Source organism: Hylaeus volcanicus, chromosome 5, assembly GCF_026283585.1.
Source record: "Hylaeus volcanicus isolate JK05 chromosome 5, UHH_iyHylVolc1.0_haploid, whole genome shotgun sequence".
NCBI lineage: Eukaryota > Metazoa > Arthropoda > Insecta > Hymenoptera > Colletidae > Hylaeus > Hylaeus volcanicus.
In genome coordinates, this window is record NC_071980.1 from 8,559,268 (window position 1) to 8,582,969 (window position 23,702).

The following is a 23,702-nucleotide window of genomic DNA, read 5'->3' on the forward strand; positions in this document are numbered from 1 at the left end:
AGAAACCTCTGTGCAAAAGCTCGCTCTATCGAGAAACTTGCGAAGATCGTGACGATCGGCGACCGATTCCAAGTATTCGAACGAGATCGATGCATTGCGAACATTTTGGTGGAATGAATGGTAATCGATCTAACGATGAACCCGAGAGAAACGGAGCGAGTTCGGGAACGAATGCATGAATCTGGCGAGTTTAACGACGAGTCAAAGTCCCTTCGTTGCTCGGGGAGAAAATATGACAGCGTTGTCTGCGGAGACGCGAATGTGGTCGAGTTAAGAGAAGCGAGACAATGAAAGAGAATGAGTTTCGCGAAGAAAGCGATGACGTCCTATTTCTATGTTAGTAAATCATGGGACAAAGTCCCGAGACCTTGTGAGCAGTGAGAGAACTCAAGAATCATGCGAATGTGCGATTATCTATGTTGCCAGGATTGCTGCATTCCCGTCGTGTGGGTGGATGCGCTCGCTACGCGACGCGTGACGGTGGTTAAGACATGACAAAGAGTTCCGAACTCGCACGTACAACGATACCAACCAGGTTAAAAAATGTGAGTTGTGCGTTCGGAGTAAAGTCGTAACGATAAAGACGGATCCAAGCACAGAAGCCTTCAAGCTCGAAGTTTAGAAGTAAATCGAGCAAAAGAGGTTTCTTGATCAAAAAATCCACGTGTAAGGAATGATAAAGAATGGTGGATCGTTGAAAGTTTGAAATGAGTCGCATCGAGGCGCGCTGGTGACGGAATCTTTCCCTCCCTGAAACTTCGGCTCACCTGGCATTTAACGTACGTTAACCATATCAACCCTTTCATTACGCATCGTGTACCCATGGGTCAACGATAAACCGCTAGAAATCGTTAAAATTTAACAATAAGTTAACCGAGCATCCGAGAGCGACGTCTATTCACAAAGAAAAAGGAAGACACTTGGAACTAAAAACAACGTAACGAAGAAATCCCGCATCGGCAACAAAAGGGTTAAATTAATACGTTTACTAAATACTACACTAGGTTACATTAACCAATCAGATCAGGCACTAACAGACCGAGGATAATCCTCTCTCCGCTAAAGCTATGAAAGCAAGGAACGAGGAAGAATAAACCGTATTCCACTTTGGACGACAAACCCGTCGCGGCTTAACGTTTGAAAAGTTGGCGCAACGCGGTAGAGACAAGCATACTAAAACGCGTTATTTTCCCGACACGAACGGTACACGCGCGTCAGAGACCCCTTTTACTCGATCCACCGGTTTCCTAATGTCTAATCGAAGCGACTGCCTGGCCGCGTCGCTCGAAACGAATGGAGCGCAGCGCGATGGAACTCTACCCTCTGCAACCTACAAGCAGTTCTCGACGTTTCATCGACCGTAAAGTCGAGTAACGGGCCCCGTACCTTGGGTAGGTCGCCCCTGTTGCTGTCTTCACTGCTCGTGAAGGTGCTAGAGGTGTCTATTCCGGAGTCTTTGGTCGCGCTGTCTTGACTACCCTGTCGATCGGCCTCCCAAGACCAATCCTCCTGAGGGCCGCCGACATTGGTCCCACCGTCAAATCGCACTGTCTTTTTCCCCCTTCTCTCCGTGAACCTGATGGACACGCCACATACACAGAGATACGAGACGATGTACTGTGTGCCTGTGAGTGACTGTTTACGTGTACGTGTGCGTGTTTGAACCGTCTTTCTTTGTCGGTCCTCGCCGCCGCCTCCTCCTCATCCCGAACGCGTCCCGACGGAGGAGGCATATACCGCGACGCACCGATTTCGATCCCGAGTTTGCCAGAAATAGCGAGTCCAACCTTTACTTCGCGAAACGTGCGGCAAAGTTTCGCGCGAGATCAGAACACCGGAGATCGAGAACAGAATCGCGAGAATCAAAGAAACGCGGAAATTTTGCTTCCAGGTATCGCCGAAAACTGACAATCCCGGGACGACCGACGCAACCGCGAGATGAATTAAATGGAAAGTAAAGACTAAAGACGACAAACGCACGATCGCCAATTTAGCACACGCACCTCCTACTGTCGCCGCGCCACTCGTCGCCGCTCCTTCGGAAGCTCCGTCTGACGAGTGTGCTTTCCTCTTTTCGCGGCTCTCGCGATGGATGATGACCATTATATTCGATGGTCATCGCGCCCGTGTTGTGGTGCCCGTTGTGGGGTCCATTGTGCCTACGTCCACCGCCAGACATTGACATCGGACCTCCCGTATGGTGGTAGTACCCCTTCCCTACAGTAGATCCAAAACGTTTCGTTTCCTCCATTCTCGGCTATCGATCTAAACCGTGGTATTCTTAACGCTATCATCTACGTTCTACGTTTTCTCCAATCTTTTCGTCGTTGCACGCGACGCCTTCGTATTTCTCGTTTTCTCGATTCCAACATCCCCAACGAGACATACGCAATTTGCTTCGTTACCCAATTTGTTACGTCACCTTCGCGAACAATCCACACCCTACAGTAACACTGATTCATCGCCGTTTCGTAACTTCGAGCCTATCGGTTCCTATCGCCCATCGTTTCGTTCTCTATCCCTGTTCGTTCTGAACTTATGCACGGTCATCGCCCCGCGATGTACCCGTCGAAAATGGGCTAAGGCAGAGGTGCAGGCTTGCCCGTCGGAGAAAAGTGTGAGAAACGGTGCTCAAGCGACCCGGGAGCCGTCCAGGTTCGCGTTACGCTGCTGCTAGAACGCTGTACCACCGATATACACACGTCGATGTGCAGGGGGCTGTGTGTGTTGTATGTGTGTGTACGTGTGTGTGCGTGCACAATAGCGATGCCATCTCTCGAAAGACAACCACCGAGATTCCCGATTCCGGGAGTCGTCGCGTCGCGATTCTTCTATTTCGCGCCTATTCGAGAGGACACCGACGAAAGAAAAGGAATTCTGTACGCTTGGGAGCATCGCGGAGATGAACGCGAAAAAAATTCTTCGATTAGAAGAATCGACCAGAGAAACGAAACATCGCGACTCGATAACGCAAGCGTACGAGAATCCATGGACACTGGGGAACAAGTTTCGGGTTACCAGACTGGGAAACACCCAAACGTATAAACGCGCAGCATCGCCGTGGGGACGTTACGCGTCTTCTAGACGAACATCGAGGCAACAGAATGTGAGAATGTCGGGAGTATCTGGTGAGCGATACGTGTACGTGGCGTGGGTGAGGTGTAAACGATATAGTATACCTGTGCACGATTCGTAGCCGTCCAAAGTAGAACAAATAAAATCTGTTACAGCTCTGCCGACCGATCGCATCACGCGATCAAGACATTCGATAGCGCGAACGCGCGCGGTGTGGAAATTTCGTACGTCGCGTGTACGTTTCAGGGAAGCAAAGACGATGCGAAGTTCGTCGAGGCGAATTTCTCGCGATATTTCGATCGTCGCGTTACACTTTAATCGGACTCTTTCCCGTTAAAAATCGATCGCGATAGGCTATTACCTTTCCAAAAGCTGACCGGCGATAAGAGAACGCGCAAAGTTAGAAACGTTTCGCGATGTGACGCAAAGAGACGCGGAAAGTTTGTAAAGTATCATCGGCCGATGACGCATAACCGCGCACATGTTCCGCGCGCATACCCAATCGTTCGCTCGTTTTCAAACGTCGTTAGGCCAACCGAAAAAGTCCGATGTCGAATTGACTTGTGACAAAAAAGCTTGTGGATTTTCTGACAAATACGTTACGGTCTTTTTTTGTTCGCGACACGGTACACCCGCGACCGGTCGGCAGATGACGTACACACACATGCACACGCATACGCAGAGATTTACATATAATATATATTTAGGTAGATATATATATATGTATGCGATCGGTTCATATATATATATGTATATATATTATATATTATGTATGTATATAGATAGATAGCGGAAAACGAACTGCCTTATTTGCATTTGAGAAAATTAGTAGGTACCGCGAGAAATTGACGATTCATTCTGTCCCCGGGCTTCTCCCTCGAGCTCCTGGAAGTCACCACCATGGACGGCGGTTTTTCCCCTAAAAGGCGATCTCTCTTTAAGTCACACATGTTCCACGATATGCATGGCGTCGCTTATCGCTATAGTTAAAAACAGAATACGATAAGACCGCTTGAAATACCTCGCGAACGATTTCGACCGCGCGATGAATCTAAAATACACCTCCCGAATATCAAACATTGTGAACGCGTATCCGCGTATCGAAATCTCTCGATAAAAGTTCCGCTACTTGGATCACAACGGGTATATCGTTCGTAACAATGGGATCATCTATATGCTATGCTCGGTTCGATGCAAACAGAGTGGTTCTGGGTGGGGTTCGGGGAAAGGGGAGAGTAAAAAAGAAAATGATCACTGCTATGGAAACTGCTCTATGTGTAACAATCGAACACACTGTACTAATGGTAATCGCAATATTGCAGGCAGTGTCTGGTGTTCTCGCTACGCGCAAGAAGTAAGTCATCGTTTCGTAACGATTCCGCCCCCGGCTCGAGAATTCGATCTGGGTTGATTCTGGTATGGAAGAGGATCGCCGGAAAGGAAGGAAGGATGCCGTTTCGTTCGTCGTGCGGCCCGCTGCAAATAAGGTAAATGATGACGCATCATAAAGTTGGCAAATTGGTCATACGAGCGCCACGCGAGACCGTCCGGATGTACCTCCCTTATGCAACCGAACGACGCTTCTGCCTCTGTCACGTGCGCACCTTGATGCATATTCTGGATTCGCGTGTGAAACGTACCAAGCGTTTCGGTATAACGAGTAATAAAACCTGAATTCTCCCTCGGTGTCGCCACTTACTCGAAGCGCTTGGCGATGCTGTTAGGACACAGTTACGCGGCTACGAGATTAGATATAAAATAAACGGAACGCGGCTGACGTAATCATACGGTACACGATATTCATTATCGAATTACGTAAAACAGGAGAATATATCGCTGTCAACAAATTGCTGCGAAATCATTAGTACTTTTCGTCAACTATTAGTTGCTACGACTGACAAAGTCGCTCGACCGAGGGTCGTTCTAAATTATGCCGAGTCGCATACTTTCGAACCACTTTTCACCCCTCCAACGAAACGCGTCCCGTTTTAACCGCTCCGGCGGACGGGGTTGAGCACGTTTTGAGATTAAAGCGCGACGATAATCGGTATTCCGCGCGAAAGACGAGAATCCTTTGCATAATCAGCCCCGGACGTCGCTACAAAGTGTTACGCGCGAAGAAACGTTCATACTGTAAAACGAGTCAGCCGTAGGGTGATTCAAAGGGTGTTCATAGCGCGTCCAGGGTAGGCGGAGAGTCACGCATCCGCGGCTATCCGATCCCGTAAACGTGGTATTTTCTGCTAAACGATGCTCGCTTCCGTAATAAATAGAAAGTTGCGCGCGATCAAGTAGCGAGGCGGTTAGAGCTGGTAGCTTGCACGCGGACCGAGGTGGCGCGGAGTCTTAATTTAAAAGTTAGATGACACCGACTTACCGCGTATAAATCACTCGAGGATTTTACCACCACCGTCCCTCCTCGCCACCCTACTTATCTTCGCTAGCCCCAGCGTATCTGGTTCGCAACCCATCCATGTCAAAAAGTCGCTCAATTCTCGAGACCGATGCACCATCGCGACAAGAAAATATCGAATCCACGCCGAGTTCTCTTTCCCCGCGTTCAATTAATTACCTCGCTTCGACGACGAACGAGACGAGCGAAAGGTAAAGGGTTCGAGACACAGAAACCTCGAGATCGAGTCGCCATGATCTACGAACGATACCGGTATTTGATACTCCGGTTACTACGAACGTCAGGGATTTTTTATTGGACACCCGGACGGTAGTAAAGCGCTACCGTATCGTCCACGATCCTGGCGATATATCGTGCCCAGTAACGCAGGCTTATTAAGTATATTAACGGACGCAGAGTTTTCTGTGTCGGTGAGATGCGTCGCGTGACGTCAAGGAGATACAGGGGAACGGGAGAAGGGTTTTAATCTACGGGGACGCTCTCCGTGAACGCCCGTCGCTCCTGAAAACGAATTAAAAATCTGTTTAATACAATTTTAGCCTGAACGGAAAAATGGGAGGTGAGGGCGGGAAGGGTCTTGAGCCGGACGGGAATCGTCAAAGGAGAGGTGATCAAAGGCGGAGGCAGCGGGCTCGATGAGAGGCCAAAGCGTGGCCGTGACGATTTATCCTTCGCCTCCCTTCTCCTCGTCCGCCTGGGATCCGGTGGACATCGCCGTCGCAGCTCTCGCCTCTCTGGAAATCCTCGTTAAGGGGACACCGCGACCTGCGAGCGCGCGTAACGGACTTACCTCTCGGAACTTCTACGAACTAATTGTCTCTAGTCACTAATTGTATCGTGTGCATCTACGAATGGGAGCAACAACGCCGTTCGACTGAGCCGGTCATTTTTCTCTCTCGCGACGGACCCGAACGAGACCGACACTCTCGTTCCCGTTTGCTGCCGATTCGCGATCGGCGGGACCGTTCGTCGTTAATTGTCACGCTCGATCCTTTTAGCCGAGTAAATTGATACGAACTACTTAATTTCCCTCGTAATTGTCTCGTGCCAAAATCTCTCTGTCGGGGACAGTGCAATCGACTGGACCGATGCTCTGCGAATTTCAGTGCGTGCTTCACCGATGATGGTATGCAAAAATTTCAATTAATCGATTGTTATTAAATCGAATGGAAAATTTTAAGTGATCCATGTTGTTGTAGTCCTTCCTTTAGAGAACATTTAAAAGATGTTTTAGACAAAAACTTACGCCTTTCTATTAAACGGAAAATAAAGTTGAAGTAACCCCCTGAAAATGTAGATAGCGAAAGAAAGAACGAGAAAGAAAATAGTACGACTCAAGTTATATTCTTCTAAAATTCTATGTCACGCAGCCTCGATTCGGCATTCTCCTCGGTTACACATTTTGGGTGGAAAACAATCACCTAGCAGTCTCTCGCATCGACAATCGTACTAACGGTCGGTGTTTCAGAGAAAAGGAAAAGGTATCCCAAACGCTATGCGCGTCGACAACGTCCCTAATAACCGCGATCTCCGCATAGCGGCTGGCCCGACTATCTGCATCACCGCGTATGCACCAAACGCATAACTGCACTACTGCCGGCACGAGCGTACGCTAGCGCACGATCTCAAAACGTTTCGCGACGTTGTGTGCTGCCTACGTTCGTGAATACAGGCAGCAGGTGTACAGCGAACCAGCAACGCGTCTGATTATACCGCCGTGCTTCCAGGATCCGGCTGATGGTAACTTCGTGGATGTGCTTTGTAAGCCTTTAATCTGACCTTGTTGTGGCCGGACTCGAGACAGCCGAGAAAATTATTCTACTTGATGTTAATCGGTGACTTCCGGGCGCAGCTGGCGCTCTCGTTTTAAAAATTAAGTACAAAACGTTTCGACTGAATGCTCGTCGAGGATACAAGTCGCGTCAAAAAAAATTTTTAATCAAACCAACGTATGAAACAATTTTTCAAGAAATTCTTTACGAATTAACAGATGCCAAATTTTCAATCGCGTAGCGACTGCTGTTCGCTAAATTGGCTGGTTGCTGGTTCCCTACATCGAAGCATCGATCCACATCCGTAAATATTTACTGTTTCGAGAGCTTTCGAAAGTTAGCGCTCGAATAAAACTCGTTGTGCAAGATTTAGGAAGAGCTCTTCGAGTGATCTTTGAATCTCGACCTCTTCATTATAATTTTAACGGTCTTCCATGACACGGTACCGTGGAGGAAATGTCAGGATTCCGTCGCAAAGCGGCACCATTAATAATGATAGCTGGATTCTAAAATAACTGACACTGATACAATACGCTGTTCGCAATATCGCGGAGCGGGTACGCGATTCTAAAATCGCGGTAATATTTGCAGCTTCGCAAAAATTCAATCGACACTTGGTCGTATCACCTCGACCAGACTGTCGTAGGACGAAAAATCGATAGCGTGTTCCTAGCCCAAGTACACCTATCGAGGAGGATCTATCGAAGGAAGGATCACCTACGTGCGTGACGTAAGTAAGAGCTGAATTATGCAAAGCTGGAGTACTCGACGCTGGAACGTACACAAACCCATCGAAAAGCCTTGTTGGGATGCCTCGAAAGAACTCGACGGATGAATAGATCCCTCAAAGAAAGAGTGCCGATTTCGGTAGCCGGTACATTCTGTTCCTCTTTGCCACGGAAACCAGCCCAGAAATAGCGAAGGGGCAGATGTTTGAGCTCGCCCACGTGTTAGTCGCGTGACGTCACGTCGGCCGTGTGGGCGTTGCGAGCGGGAGGATCGAAAGGGTGGTAAATGGAGAGGGTAGAGGGATGATGCGGAACGGAGAATACCATGCTGCGATAGAGAGGAATCGCGAAACGGAGATAGAGAAAGAAACGGAAGAAGAAAGGAAAAAAATACGATGGAAAATGTGGCGACAGTGCAGACGATTGACAAACAGCGATATAGAAATGTCGATAGCTAATTATATGAGAATTCCCTGTGTTACTGTTATTTCCTAAAACTTTGGCTAAATAATCAACACCAGCGGGTACCAATTGTCGCAAAGGAAGAAAAACTGGAAACGATGGTTGGAAACTGAAGCATTAAACTAGAGAGTGAAAAAAGACAACGTCGAATATGGAAGGGGTGCGGTAAAATGTGCATCCAAGGAGACTCCGAACATACCGGAAAGTAAAACGACCAAGAAGAGCAAAAGAAACTGCGCCAACGAGCAACGAAGAACAGAAATAAAATTCGAAAACGTTAGAGGGAAATGAGACGAACGACTAAAAAGAGGGGGAAATACAGGTGAGCACGAGGGTGTGAATGAGAAAGACAGAATCGGAAAGCGTAAGGAAGAGGCGCGGGGAGGGGCAGGTATACGGGTAGCGAGGGAGAAAAGCACGAGGATAGCAAGGATCAATGCAACGACGAGACCGGGAAGGCAGAACCCGAGAATTCCCGCAGGATATCGTGCGATATGCCGCGATACACGATCGTGGGGATCCGATCAAAGATTTAACAGCTGCGAGAATAGCTGGAATGCCGATCGGAAGTCCACGCAGCCTTGGCCAAGCCGATACTCGGGAAGAGGATTGAAGAAATTGGAAGAAAACTCCATCGGCAGGGATTTCCCAACTGATATTTTTGCCCGCGAATGAAAAAACAAGCTCACCACCGCGTTTATGTCGCATCTGTTTGCAAGTAACTCGAGTGCTTTCCATAGAAATCGAAACACGAGTTTGACATTAACAATCGGCCCCGCTCGTAATTACGAAAAGTATTCGGTAAACCTGTTGGTATCATCCGTCGTTAAAAAAAAGTATCGAGAGGATGGGAACAAATACGAACGAAGACACACGGATATACCAGGAGAACGTTCCTATTCCGCGCGAGCTTCTCTCTCGATGATGCGCACCTCGATGAATCGGTTCACAGTTCGCCGATCTCGTGACTAATCAACTGTGATCGAAACACGTACGTACATACATACGTAGGATCGTGTATCCGTTCCGCAGCCGTTGGAATCGGCTCGAATACGTCGCGCAAAAGCGACGACCTACGATGTTGGGTGTTCCCGTGAACACAGGGGAACGCGCGGCAGAACGACGGGGATCCAGCGTCGGTAACCTAAATTTACTCATTAGCCAAGGGATGAACCCGGCTACACCTCCCCGCGCGCCAGCGCCGGCGCCTTCGCGATAATGCAGTATCGCTTTTCATCTGCCACTCCATTCGGCCTGATCTGGCTGCGCGAGGTAGACCTACTTTCCTATTTCAAATACTTGACTGGCGCATACACGTTTCCTGCTCCAGCTTCACGCGTTCTCTAAACGGAGAAGCGTCGGCCCCATCGGTCTATTTTCTCGATCGTTTCATCCAAAGACAATGTTCCCGCGCGTCTTACGCGCGTTTCGCGACAAAGACCTCGTTAACTCTGGAATTACGTTTGTCGCGTTCTAAAACGCTGCCACTGGTCTTGTACCAAGTTAGAACGGACTCTCCTTGTCGGAGTGACTGAAGCGTTAATCGCTTTGTAAACACGCGTACGCGACGACGCGCGAGCTTTTCAGATTGCATGAGCATCGTATCGGTCGATTACACTTTCCTTCGTCGGCTCGCCTGTAAATATCGCTATACAGGTGCACACGTTCTCCGTAAACCAATTATCCGCTGACACGGAAAGCCTGCGCTCTTCTCGTGCAGCGAGTTTCAAGGGCAGAGCTGACCCTCCCGACCAGCTCGGCCTAACGCCTCCGTCGCAGCCGCCGATCCTACACAGCAGCCTTTGACGGTAATTCGACGGTGGATTTGACGTTTAACCGCGTCGCTGCTGAATTATACGACTGGTGTCGCGGGGATGTGACATTTCGAAAGAGTAAGGGCCAATATTGCTGTCAGTGGCGATGAACTACGAAAGTGTCCGAGAGAAAGAGAATATAAACGTGTCTCTTATATGAGATTTAACGTGCCCTGCCGGTCGTAACATCGGGGTCACTACCTGGAATTTGGTTTCGTCGCATATTTCTTGATTCGCGAAGCAAGCTATATCTACCACGCTATCTTGAATATATGTACGATAAGGTCGAATTAGATCTATAAGTTAATCGTCTTCATCGTTGCACGCGTGTTCTTAATTTGCTGCAAAATTTCTTCCATGTTTGCGAAGCATTTGCAATATTGCTTGCACATTTTGCTGAGAGTTTCGAGTGGTAATACGGGAAACTTGAAGTCGTATTGTGAGAAATTCATAAAATTTTGAGTCTCTTGCCGCCAAAGGGACCTGTCTCCCGCATCCCGCTACTTATTCGCAGCGAAAGCCATGAAAATTACAAAGTCGAGCGAAACAAAACTCGTGGGCTCTCGCAACTATCCAAGGATCTAAAAAATAAACAACCCTTTGGCCTTTTTTGAACTCGAATCGAAATGTCACTCCTCTTCCCATTGTCGTACTCTGTACTTGTCCAAGAGATTCGCGACGCGGATCTCATTCGTGTAATTGCATTTCAAACGATTATTCTACAAAGATCTGGACCAGAAAAAAGTTATCGAATCAGTGTTGCCAAGAACAAGCCGACACAAAACTCGTTGAAATCGTTTACAGGTTTGGATAAATAAAAAAAAAAACATACTTACATGGATAAGTAACGATCGGGAGAGCTTCGAAAAGAAGAGTCGTGAGGTAGAACTGATGCAAACAACGCGAAGAGGATTCTAATGGAGTCGCGTTGACCACACGCGATTTCAAGGTAAGGTAATTAACCTCGACAATATCCTCGAATCTCAACAAAGTCGACTGGTCGACGACCAGCGACCGCCTACGCAAGTATAAGACAAAATGAAGATCGAACGTGGACTCACCCTTCTCTGACTCGTCAGGCTCGTCGCTCGCACACTCAGGTGTGCTTCGTTCTTCCTCGCTGCTGCTGAAACTTCTTTGTGGCTGAAGAGCGCTCTGTCCACCCATCGATTGTGGGGGACGCGCGCTCTGCATTTGATGCACCGAATGTTGCTGAGGAGGATGCACTACTGATCGAGGTGGGCCGGCTTCTACCGTCGGCTGACCATATGTCATCGCGAAATCCGTATTCTGATCCTGTAAAACAAACCGGAGTGTGAATATCGCGGGAAGAAAGAATAGACAAGTAACACCGTAACCATCGAATAGTTTGGTTCCGAGTAGTTTGCGTAGAACAGTTTGCACAACATTGGTTGCATGGCGGCTGGAAAGGAGTAGAGCAAAAGGTTACATCGAGAAAAGAAGAGGTTCGAATACGCGTTCAGAATTGATAGAAAGTTCGCCAGAGTCTCGACGATAACGATCCCTAGCAGAACTAACTGTGTCTTAGATTCGTCGTTATTTGATTTTAATGCAGCGGACGATTGCTCTGGTAGTGGGTGCGAGAGATGCCACGATAAATGTGCTCCGTTCTTTGATCTTAACTAGTGACTCGATTCGAACGAATTGACTCGGTAAATGATAATGGTGATGTCGAAGAATTCGGTGACTTCTAATTGCGGCACGAAACAAGAAGGAAAAAAAAAAACGTCTACATGATTCTACGTTTATGCGTTTCAGTCACTCGTGGTCACATTTGAAACATTGCAAAATTGGGAGAAGCGAGTAAAATTCCAACCTCTGTTCGATCGCTGACGCGATCGTAAGGTCCGTCGATCGTGCAAGTAGCTAAAACTAGGATGAAACGGACATTGAAAATCTCTGCCCCTCCCCCCTTCGTTTCGATAACTTCGGTTCACGGATCTTCCGGATACTGCTCGTCGAGAGGCCTCTCGAGCACCGCCTACGCAAGAGTATCGCTTAGCGGCGCTGCTTCGCGCTCGCAGCTCGTACGAAGCGTACTTGTTGAATGTTTAATTTCCAAGTCGCTCTCGCAGTATGTCAAGCATTAACGTCATCGGATGTTCGACGAAACGAGCCAATCGAGAACCAGCCCTCCTTACCGGGTAGATCGGTCGTTGACGCTGGTAGTTCTGCTGTTTCATAAGACCGTCGATCTCCCCTCTGTAAAGGTTTGGATCATCCTCAGCGTACGCTTTCGGATGCCTCGGCGGCGGCTGCGTCTGGTGAGAAGGCGCTACGTGAGGCGTCGGCAGAGCTCTTGAGTGAGGCGAAACGGACATATCCACTCCGCTATCGCTCGTGGGCAGCCGACGCACTGGGACCTGAAATCGCGATGAGGAACTTCCATTTGTCGTACGAGAGGTCCCGGATCTGCTTCGTCGCGTGTGAGTTGCAATAGTGGTTACAAACAGTGCGATTGTTGCGTAATTGTTTCATCAGCATGGGAATAATATGCACTCTTGGGTATTTGCACCATTGGACGATTCACCATTTTGTGAAGTGGGTCGATGATGGATTATTTATGGCCGAAGGGAGAACCGTCCGTACAATCGATCGCTCTCGATACTTGAAATTAGACAATACAAGTATTTTTCTGTAAATACCTCGGAGTAACACTCATCGTTAAATCGTCCAAAGGTACGGTGATTAGGATATGTGATAATGAAACAGTGAGACATGGTGATATATATATATATCGTACCAATGGCATCGGCTTGCTACGACCGAGTTCGTTTCAAACAGGATAGCGAGGTGTTTTGCGATTGTATTCATTGTACATCCAGAGCAACAGTGCGTGCACGAGCGCTATTAATGACTACAGGGACACGTCCCTGCAGTTGAACAGATAAATGAATGATGAAGTAAATCGTACTTGCTCTTGCTGAGAGTACTGTCTTCTGAGCAGACTTCCGCCCCTTTGTAACAAGGGCAAATTCTCCTTCTCAGCCGCGCTGTGCGCTCTCTCGAGTTTCGGTCTTTTATCCTGAGTTTGGTCCACGAGTCCCGGAGGACCACCCACCTGCATGTCCTGCATCCGTTGCAGCATCGCGTTGTCCGCGGTGGCGAGGCCCGACTTGGTCATCCATTGTCCGGTCTTCGACAGGAGTTCTTGCTTCTTGCGACAGACGATACACAGCCATATCACCTGAAATCAAAACCAGTTCCACGACTCTCTGATCACGAACAACTTACTGAAGTCAAACGTCATTTCTTACAATTAGAAAATAGAGGGTGTTTTACTTTTACCTTTTACGTCTACCGCGGTCTTGTCAGCTTAACGCTACATTCCACAGCGATAAGTTAGGTCTCTTTACTTCACATTTGCCTCTGCACTTCTCTTCGTTACTTACTTACATAGTTCTACTCATTTCTGGGATCCCCATTAGGGATGTCAGTAGTCCACTGGGGCACGCTGACCCCCTTAATAAAGCTCGGGTACCTCGGGACCGCTAGACCCGTACTGTAGCTGTAGTCGAACATAGCTACAGCCCCTGAGGGTGAGTATAAAAATATTTTATGATTTCAGAAACGACGTACATCTTACTCGAATGTTTTCGGAATATCAGAAAGGCCTCGAGAACAATTCGATGATTTCGAGGACAATGGAATCTCGGAAAGCTTGGGAATTTAAAGGTTTCGGACAACTCAACGACCTCGCAGTCCTAGAGTTTTGCAGCTCTCGGGAATCTCCGGGTCTCGATGTCTCCCGATGACCTCAGGATCTCGGAATCATGGCGACATCGAGAACCCAAAAGCCTCGGAATCGTTCGACGACATTGAGATTTCTGCTATTTAAGAGACATCGGGAATACTTGGAATTTCGGAATCTCGAAGGTATACGAAACATCGCAAGTCCTCGAGAACTTAGTGTTCCGTTAACAAATCTTCGCTAACGACTAAGTTGCCCGGAATTTAGCTTTCCTTCTTATTTCAAGCACCGTTCCGAGCCCGAACACGTTAAATCGTTCTTTAACGAAAATAATCCATAACCTCGTTAGGGGAAAAGAGAGAACGAGGGAAAGAGTCCTGGAACTGATCGATCCAGGTCGCCGCTTGTAGCGAGGATATTAATAGGAAATTATCTATAGGAAGCAGACCAGTTACGATGCTAATTAGAAACGTGTAAGTCAAAGTGCGAGGTTCGATTTGTAGGTTTTAAGAACACGCGTAGGACAACGCGTACAAAACGACATCCTTTGACGTTGGAACTATTTGTCGAACGGGAAGGGGTTGCAAGGATAGAAACCGTGTTAAAAAATATAGGACGCACAGAGGGGACAATGAGTCGAACAACAGACAGGTCTGTCCGTGTACTTTCGGCGCCAATATTCGCGAAAAAGTAGGAAACTTCAGCAGTCTCATTGGAAGGGAGAAATTGTAAAATCTTGTTTAACGAAGTCTCTGGCTCCACGGCGGTCCATCGCCTCGGGATAAATTCTTATGCAAGTAACGTAAAATTAAATCAAGCAGATCCGCAGCCGATACAGTAGCGTAGCAGCGTACCAAAATAGATGGCTAGCAGGGGATACGTGGCTACGTCACAGTGACACCGAAACGTTACGCGTCGATAAACGACCAGAATGCACTGTCCGATAAAAAAAGAAACGATTCCATCCTGCGAATGTTTCGAGACGCGACGAAAACCACGTTCGTTAACGAGAGGAAAGGTGAAATCGAGCATCTCGAACGAAAAGCACGTTCTTCGAGGCGACCATTCGCAGCGTATACAATAAACGAAGGCTAATAATTAGCGGGCCATAGCAGCAGTCGAGCGTTTTGAAGGATGAATAGGCCGGCGGAATACTCCATCAAGATAAAGCGTGATGGATGGACCATTTAGAAGCAAACCATAAAACAATGCCCATACCGGTTCCCATCGATAACACTTTCCATGCCCATTCACGCGTATTATTGCGCCAACTATAATGGCGCGAGCAACGCCGCGCAAGGACAGCGCGGCTCGTTTCGCCGTTGAATTTACGAGCACGCTTTTCAACATCTCGCAAAGTCGACGGAGATTAAAAAGCATCGTCTAGTTGTCGACAAACCAAATCATCCGATTTATAGAAACTCCGCGACGTTCACGACCGTTTCCGACTGTTTTACAACGAATCCCTCCGCCCTTTCATCTTTTTTCGACGCGTCTGGCCATATTACAGCCTTCGAGGTGTTGGGACACGGCGGCAATCGGTCTATTTGATCGATAAACAGAACTCGGTCAAATTGACCGTACCCGAGGACGCTCGGGTTTAACGCGAAATAAGCGGAACGCGACAGTTCGTCCTCAAGTATTTTTTCTGTCCAGTATCCCGACGCAGGGAGCTTCCGCGATATGTCACACAATTATGGGAGAGGCGACGGCGGGTCCAGAGACGTCATCTATTCACGCGCGAATATCGTCCCAAATCGATACGTTCGACCACGCAGGACAGTTTACGCGATTATCCTTGCCCATTATCATTACTCGATGAATTCAACCCGGATCCGCGAGCCCATATTCCCGCTAATCCGCGGGACGAGGACGACGCTGGAAATGAAAACGTGTTTGCCCGTATTAGGCGACCCGAATCAAGAGCCACGGTAGTCGTGGTAATGGGATTCGACTGGTCCGCGAGAAACGTTCGACCTGTTTGCTCGGCAAAAAGTAATCAAGGGAATGGGAGTCGCGAGAGAGAAGAATTAAGGAATTTCTGCAGAGAGGAGAGGGACGGGGACGGTGATACTCCGATGAAAAGGATTTCTTTGTTAAGTCGTTGGGCTTGTTATCCGGGCTCTGAAACCGTAGCGTTTGTACTTTCAACTTAGGCATAGTTTTTCATACAAGTATAAGCGTAATCAAACTCTGGATGTACGCATAAGCTAGATTTCTTCGCTGACGGTACACGAGTAACCGCTCTAAATATTTAATCATTCGTTTCGTTTATGCCGACATTAGTCTCGTAACGACGAATACCAGCTCGAATATGCAGAACGCGTGCGTGATCAACGATTTCCACGAGGGCATCGAGTATTTCGCGCAAAATAACGTAATTGCATTCCAGCCGGCATCGCATTACGTAAAAACCTGTAATGACAGCCTTAACGGACCAGGAGCTTGTTACATAAATAATACTTTAACGTAGTTTTCGTCCGACAGCAGAGGTTGACGTTCGGATATTCGTGCTCGCGTGCACGGAGGGTTGAAAGAGAGACCGTAACGGGAAGGGTGTGTCTTTTCGGCAAAAAGAAACCCGTTATCGCTCAATTTCTAGGACGTTCTATGCTCGCACAACTTGAAAAACAGAAAAATTTCTTTCACGAATTTGCGCCGAGACGCGATAAGAACGGTCTGGCCCGTGACATCAAAGTCAGCAATCCGATAGAATTTCGTTCCTAGGAAACCAAGCGTCCCAGTTTTTAAACAGCGAACCAGCGAACAAGAATTGATTTTTACCTTATTGCTCGCGCAGTTTAACGGGTGAATAGTTTCTCACGAAGAGAGCGTTCCCTGCGTAAAATGCCGTCCGTAATCCTCGTTTCGACCAAACGTAATTATTTTCCACTTCGCGTCGTAATTCGCCACCGGAAGCTGAAGTAACTGCTAAAAATATCCACCACTTGTACACCATCGAATGTTTCCGCGTGATTCGAGAGCCTCCATAGCGAAGCTTCGCAGCCGTTCAATCACGAGATTACAGACGACGACAGGAATAAGGGACGCACGAGATCCGTAGAAAAAAGTAACGAACGAAACGACCAAACAAACCTCGGGAGTACGGGGATGCTCCCCGAGCTGACACAAACCCCGACACACGACTCGCACTCGCGCGCGAGTTCGTCTCGCGAGCTGCGAAACTGTGACGGACGCGTGAACAAAAAATGGGGCTCTTTTTTCCAAGGTACTTGCAACACCGACCGAACCTCGTTGCAGACTGGCGGCTCGTCCACGGAACAGAGAGTGCACCGAACAGTAAAGGAAAGAGAAAGGGTGTACGGGTGGCAAAAAAAAAAAGAGAAGAAAGAACCAGAGGACGGAGGGAAAAGGGGTTGGTTAGAAAGGAGAAGAGTGAGAAACGAAGCAGGAAAGATAGGTGGAGGCAGGGGAAACCTGAAGAGCACTTCGTCGAGTTGCCTAGGTAGCAATATGTCAAGAGCTCAACCCCTTTCCACCACCCTCGCTCATCCCCGTGCTGGTAGCACCTTTTTCGCCCACCCACCGAACATTCCGTACGTACGTACGTGTGCGCTATTTTCCTGAGCCTAAAAACAGAGAAACACTGATGGTGGCGGCAGCCGTAGGAAGGGATGGCCCTCGAGTCGTCTCACCCTCTCCCTTAACGGCGAGCCAAGGAAGGTGGTCCAAGAGAACGAGAACACGGTGCTGTGTGTTTGGTCGTAACGTAAATGATCATTAGTTTGCCGGCTCGGGCCGAGTTGCCGGTGATTTGCATTAATTAATTAGAGGCCAATTAATTCAGATTACTTTATCACAGACCCTATATACGCAGCCTGTATCAACGCAGGGAACGGCGTCGCCGCTCGAGACCAGACAATGACGACGACAACGACGATGAAGATGATGGTACAGACTCGGCATGGACGTTGACGGCCCGTTGCCTCGAGTACAGAAGCCAGGATCGATACGTCCGTTCAAACCAATCCGATAATTCGCCATGCCGCCAATAACACGGTGCTACCATCCCGTGACGCTCGCGACGAATTATCGTCCCGCCGATTAAACAAACGCTCTTGGATCCAGAAAGGATAGTTTTCAAACGATGCTGACAGTGTTCCATCAGAATTTCCGTTCATCCGTATCCCCCGACTTCCATCCAAGAGAATTTTTAAGATTCACGCTCTCGAGAAGCGAATTAGTTTGAGACTATGCAAGTACTCGAATTAATAAGATTCAGAACGATGCTCGTCGTGACACGGTAATACCAAATACTAACAATGATAATCCGAGCATACATATTCGATATTTTTAGCTCTTCTTGAGGAAGTTCAACCCTTTAACCTACAACAACGCGTGTTATAGGATGTGGTAAGACTTTACGGTAGGTAGGTCAAAATCGTAGGTCAAAGGATTAAATACCAAAGTTAAGAAATCGGAAGAGTCAATTTACAATATGTACAAAATATACAAAAGGTAACGATGTAGTTCTAAAATAACAGCAATCTACAGCAATTCTACCAGAGTTTGCGAAGGCAACAGCGATAGCGTTCCTCGAGCTGTAAGCTTTTCAATTCATAACGAGATGGGCGCATATCGTCGAATTCAAGAGGACAACCTTTAAAATAGAAAAGAAGCTCCGGTTGAAGCAGCGACTACCGAATGCCGAGGAATATTTCCCAGAGAAGAAAGAAGTAGGAGCAGGATGGTGGACAAGAGAATCGGTTTTCAGTCGTTAAAGTCTGCATCGGTGCTCAGACGATCCATCGAGCCAACTAACATCCACACGAACCTACGACTGCGTCATTTTTAGACTGTCTCGAAATCAAACTTGAATCATCATCATGATCATACTTGGATACGATGTCGAAGAATGGTCGAGCGAAAGAGGGGGTGTTGGAGAATTTACGAAGGAAAGTTCAATTTAATTATAAAATTTATGGACACGACACTCTTCGAGTCGGGAGTCGCCGAGCTGAAACGAGTCTCAAACCCATTAACGAGGAAATCGTTGATATCTGATTCCATACAAAAGAAATCCGTGGGCGTGCACGCCTACGTAAACAGCTAATTACCGTGCAGAGGTATCGTGACCGCTCGGTCCTATTCACGATGACTTACGTCTTCGAACGACTTCGACGACCTTTTCACTTTTCGATTTTTCGGTCGACGGAGGGCCACGGATCCGCGCGCATTACCGTCACGAGCGCCAACTTTCCCGTCCGAACTTTTCAGCTGTCCTACATACACAGGAAGATTCCAACTGCCGGCTGGGCCGAGGGGAAGAAGCCGGACGAGGAACGACAGATGCCTTCGGCGAGCCAAAGTAGGAGAAACTTGGAAAACTTTCGACTAACAGCGGCTTATTTATGTGAAACACAGCCGCGACTCGTTATGGGAATCACGCGAGCACGCGTTTAATCATCGTCGAGTGCAAGGCTCTCGCGGTGATATCTGCAATTCGTTCGAACCGACGAAACACGAAACGCTGTCCAAAATCACGGTGACTTCTTAGAATGGCGTAAATCTTGCAAGTACATCGCGAGTTCGCGAATCGTATGCCAGTAAAAACCAGGAATTTCTAACTTCTTCGACTTCTTTGACTACATCATTCACCCTGAAACGGGGGTGGCAAACTATGGCACGCGAGACGGTACGATTGGCACGCGGCCGAACTTCGAATAAAATTCATTTCATCCTGAAACTTTAAAGACCATACATATTTTTAAATAATTACTATATAATTATAATGATATTCAACGAAATCGAGTACTGTCAGTTGTGTAATTCTTGAAAAGCAAACGAGACGGTTGGTTAAAAGATTTGAAAAATTCTCAACGACCTTAACGCCGTGGAATCGATTCCCAGGTACGAGAAACAAGGAGGAATGCTGTATTGGAACGAAGGATACTTCCTCGGACAGCATTCGATTAGAATTACCGTCAGTCTCTGCTCCTCTGACATAAATACCAGAGATACACGCGTGCATTTGGCCGTATACGAGCGTACAATAGATCGACATACAGCCTTGGACCGAGGCGGCCGTGTCCCCACGGACCTCTGCAGCTATTTACCTCCGCGTGCTTGGCTCCCTCCCGGACCTTCAGCAATTTCGAAACGTCGAGTCATTAATCGAAAATCGCCATAATTCGATGGACAACGCAAACTATGCCGACGTGGCATCGGTGACGCGCGCAATCACGAAAGGGTTGGGAGCTGCGCTTCGGTCGCACAAGAGAGAACGATGATAATCGCTCTTCTGGTCATATTTGTCCGGGGTAACGCGGTCCGGCTCGTTTCAGGTCTTTCGAACGTTTCAATGTCCCGATTACAATTTCAATGAACGATGTAACTTTCCCGTGGAGTAATCACTCGATCGACCTCGAGCCGCATCAATTACCAAAAAACCACCCCGCAGAAGTCTCGAACCGTCCTGCATCAATTTCATCTACGCGAAACGTTCCGCTTTCCTTTATGCGTGGCAACCCTTTCACCCACGCTTGCCCCCGCTTCAAAATCGCCGGTTTCCCTCGATCAGCGGCCCCGGGACGGCAAACACGAGTCAACCGTATTGAAACAAGGAACAACGTAAATTTGCCGGCCACCTTGTATTCCGTTTTCCGCGGCCACCCTCCGCCTCTCCCCCGCAGCCCGCCGGCCTATCATAGTCTGTAACCCTCCCTACGAAACTTAGATCAATATGTTGCGTCACGTTCTTCTCCTCCCCCTTTGCACACCGCCCGGCATTCATCCACGGCCACCCACACCTTCGTCCACCCCGCGTTTCATTCCTGACCCCGCCCCACCGCACTCCGATTCTCACCCCTCTACACGCTCGGTGACGTCACGCAGGGACGCGCCCCATTCATAGGCTCCCACGCAGCGAGCCTAAACCGCGGCTACGAAAAGCGAAAAAAGAAGAAGCAAGACGAGGACAAAGGGGGCTGTGTAAACGCGAATGACCGCGACTCGGCTACCGGAAATGCACGGGGGTTTCGAGTGGGAAGCGCTTGCGGGGGTTCCCTCGGACCCAAAGATTTCACAAATCGAGGAACCTCCGTCGATCGGACTGGCGAGCAGTAATTAGAGAAAGGTGGTATCGCATCGCGGGCTGGTCTCCTCGAACGTGGAAACGTACGAGCGTTCCGCTCGGATCGATGATGTCGTAACACGCGCCGTGACGTTTATCATCGTACTTGCGTGTGGCCATGGGAGGGAGGGGGAGGGTGAATAGTGTGGGAGTACGTGCGCGAACGAGCCACTACGATGAGCGTGCGCGAGCCTGTGTTCGTGCATCGTTGTGTCTTTGTCGTCTGTACGTGTGTGTATATGTGTACACGTGTGTGTGTGTGTGTATTCTGTTTCATCGGCCGGTGTATTTTCGCGAATATTAAATGAGATGTTTGAGCACTCGTTCGAGCGGGTTTTGTAGATCCGATGGTTATTGAAATCGTCGAGGACGAGACTACGTATTCAATATTTCCACTGAATTTTTTTAAGGGCGACGTTTCCGGGATACAGAGAACATTTGAAATTATTTTCACCGAAGAGCCGACAAGTGAAATATTTGTACAAGTATCGCGAATTGTTATCGCTCGTTCGAGCTTTTCACGGAATACGTGGCTCGGGAAACTACGAAGTAACTACCGGCCCACTTTAACCGACTGCACGGCCAACCTCCATTTCTTAAGCCACGCGAAAGTACGACGAAAACCAATAAACTTACAGGAAGTTGTAAGCCAAAGTTCCGCGCGTCTGCTTCCATTATTATACTGCCACTTGCTGGCTGGAATACGCGCGTGCATTCTCTATATGTATCCGCGGCGCTCTTATTTCCCGATCACGGATACATAACGCTTCCGAAAACCAAGTTAAATTGCCCTCCCTATCCTGATCGTTGAGTACTGACAAATAGTTCATAAGATCGATTAAGCTCAGTCGAACATAAAATACGAGATGCATCGATTTTTCACTTCTATTTGCTTTGATCGCAACGTTATCGATTTTAATACAGGAATAATTTATAATTTATTTTGTACAATTTATTTCTTATCGCGCAATAAATGTACTGTTATTTTTAAATATCCATCGCTAACTATTGGGTCACGATATTCAATATAGCCTGGAAAGAAAACGCGAAGCACGAGGCGAATCTCACTGAAATCTGTAGGAATTGAACCGTGATCCTCTTTGAACTCTCAGAACCTCCGCAAACCCTCTTTGCGCTATTAATAGATTCTTTCTCTTTATACCTGATAATCAAAAACCCCTAGTGAAAACGCGTATTATAACCCAAACGAATTTTTATCGATCGACCGTTTAATCCAGCCTGGTAAAAATAGATTATGGACAAATTACAACAAGCTGTTTGTTCTTCGTTCGTGTAGTTAATTGTTTACACGTAACGCGACGTGAAATCTTTGAATGTTGTTAATTTTAAGGATATTCATGTACATCCCTGTTCATTCCGTTATCGTTAAAAGGTCTCGAGTGTTGACTGGAATAAATATAAAATTGTTGCGAAGTAGGTAATTCTGTGCAAATCTGTAACTGTATAGAATGTAGATAAAGTTCAAAGTTGAAAGTTGTGTTGCAGATTTCACGTCATGTTACGTGTAATTTATTGATTATACAAAATAAGACATAGGACGTCTTTTTTTGTAGAAAATGTCGATAATAATTTTGCCATATTATACCGAGCGTTTAGCTTTAGAATGACTCAACTGACGTTGAATCAACGACGTCGGGTGAACAGCTGCAATCGGACAATTGAAAGACAAGGTATACGAAATAGAAAGTTCGAAATCCCCGGAACGCGTACCATACTGCAGGTACTGTTTCATTTCCATTGATGAAAATTCTATCGAAATTGCGCGATCGACGGGGGAAATACCCAGCGCATAAATGGAAAACGTATTCGCTGGGCGGCTATTTAGCGAAGGCATTACGCCCACAGATGCAATGTACACACGTCCGCGATAAGGGTTAATTGGTGTAGCAGGGAGAGAGAAGGACCAGAGACTCGCTATAGGTCAATTATTTCCACGTATTTCAGGCGTGCGCAACGATACACGGCCGGTTATCGTCTTTTACGATACGGTGGCCTTAATTGTTTCCAGGAAGCTGACATTTCCCAGCAGTGATCGGTTGCGCTTTTAATCGGTCGCATCGTCGCGATGGCGCGTTTCATAATCTCTTGACGTGAATAAATGGAATCCCTTGAATCGTGATAAATCGCGGTCCTGTTGACTCAATTTTCGATGAACTTTACGTCGGAATCCCATCGCCAAAATCCTCGAAAATATCCGAGCAAAGCCCTTTCCCGACATTGACTCTAGATAATGGTGAATGTAGACATATTCGAGCCTGAGGCTAATTAATAACGATCCATTTAAAGAGCCACTTCCTTTTCGAAAATGTTTCATGAGAGAGAAATGATTCTTACGGTAATATATCTGTCCTCCTGCAATTTTCTGTTGTTTAGAATTGTACGTGTATAAACGTAGAAAATCCAACAGGAAAATAACTTGAGCAACATTTATAATATCGATTCCTGTTATCTAGATTGTCATAATAAAGCATTATTTAAAAGACTGTTTGAATGTGGGGTAGACAATTTCTAAGTTAAAATTAGAACGATTCAGTCGATACCACCCTCTGTTTGTCTGTATTATCGTGAAAGATATAATTCTATTTATGAGTCACGCAGTTCCCGTTGTTATT

At 47.4% G+C, this 23,702-nt stretch overlaps 2 protein-coding genes across 6 annotated transcripts in view; one reads left to right on the forward strand and one right to left on the reverse strand.

The window, feature by feature from the left end:
- LOC128877077 (regulating synaptic membrane exocytosis protein 2) overlaps positions 1-23,702 on the reverse strand; it is a 66,619-nt gene that overhangs the window by 35,836 nt on the left and 7,081 nt on the right. For all 5 annotated transcript variants that reach the window (XR_008457186.1, XR_008457184.1, XR_008457185.1 and 2 more), the window contains exons 3-7: positions 13,200-13,472; positions 12,427-12,648; positions 11,326-11,560; positions 2,004-2,217; positions 1,387-1,576 (exon numbers count right to left, since the gene is read on the reverse strand). Coding sequence is in view for 2 of the 5 variants with exons in the window: in XM_054124050.1 (XP_053980025.1) it covers positions 1,387-1,576; positions 2,004-2,217; positions 11,326-11,560; positions 12,427-12,648; positions 13,200-13,472 (1,134 nt within the window). In the remaining 3 variants the exon portion in view is untranslated. The remainder of the gene's footprint in view (positions 1-1,386; positions 1,577-2,003; positions 2,218-11,325; positions 11,561-12,426; positions 12,649-13,199; positions 13,473-23,702) is intronic.
- Positions 2,268-6,766, forward strand: LOC128877083 (uncharacterized). The gene is made up of 3 exons (XM_054124067.1): positions 2,268-3,141; positions 4,398-4,562; positions 6,028-6,766. Exons 1-3 carry the CDS (start codon positions 2,903-2,905, stop codon positions 6,125-6,127), a joined length of 504 nt encoding a protein of 167 aa, XP_053980042.1. The 5' UTR covers positions 2,268-2,902; the 3' UTR covers positions 6,128-6,766.

Bases quoted from the DNA above. Each gene is read 5' to 3' on its own strand.
- LOC128877083 (XM_054124067.1), top strand. From the start codon at position 2,903: ATGAACGCGAAAAAAATTCTTCGATTAGAAGAATCGACCAGAGAAACG. The intron at 3,142-4,397 runs GTACGTGGCGTG...GCAATATTGCAG, and splicing joins GTATCTGGTGAGCGATACGT to GCAGTGTCTGGTGTTCTCGC. The intron at 4,563-6,027 runs GTAAATGATGAC...ATACAATTTTAG, and splicing joins TGCGGCCCGCTGCAAATAAG to CCTGAACGGAAAAATGGGAG.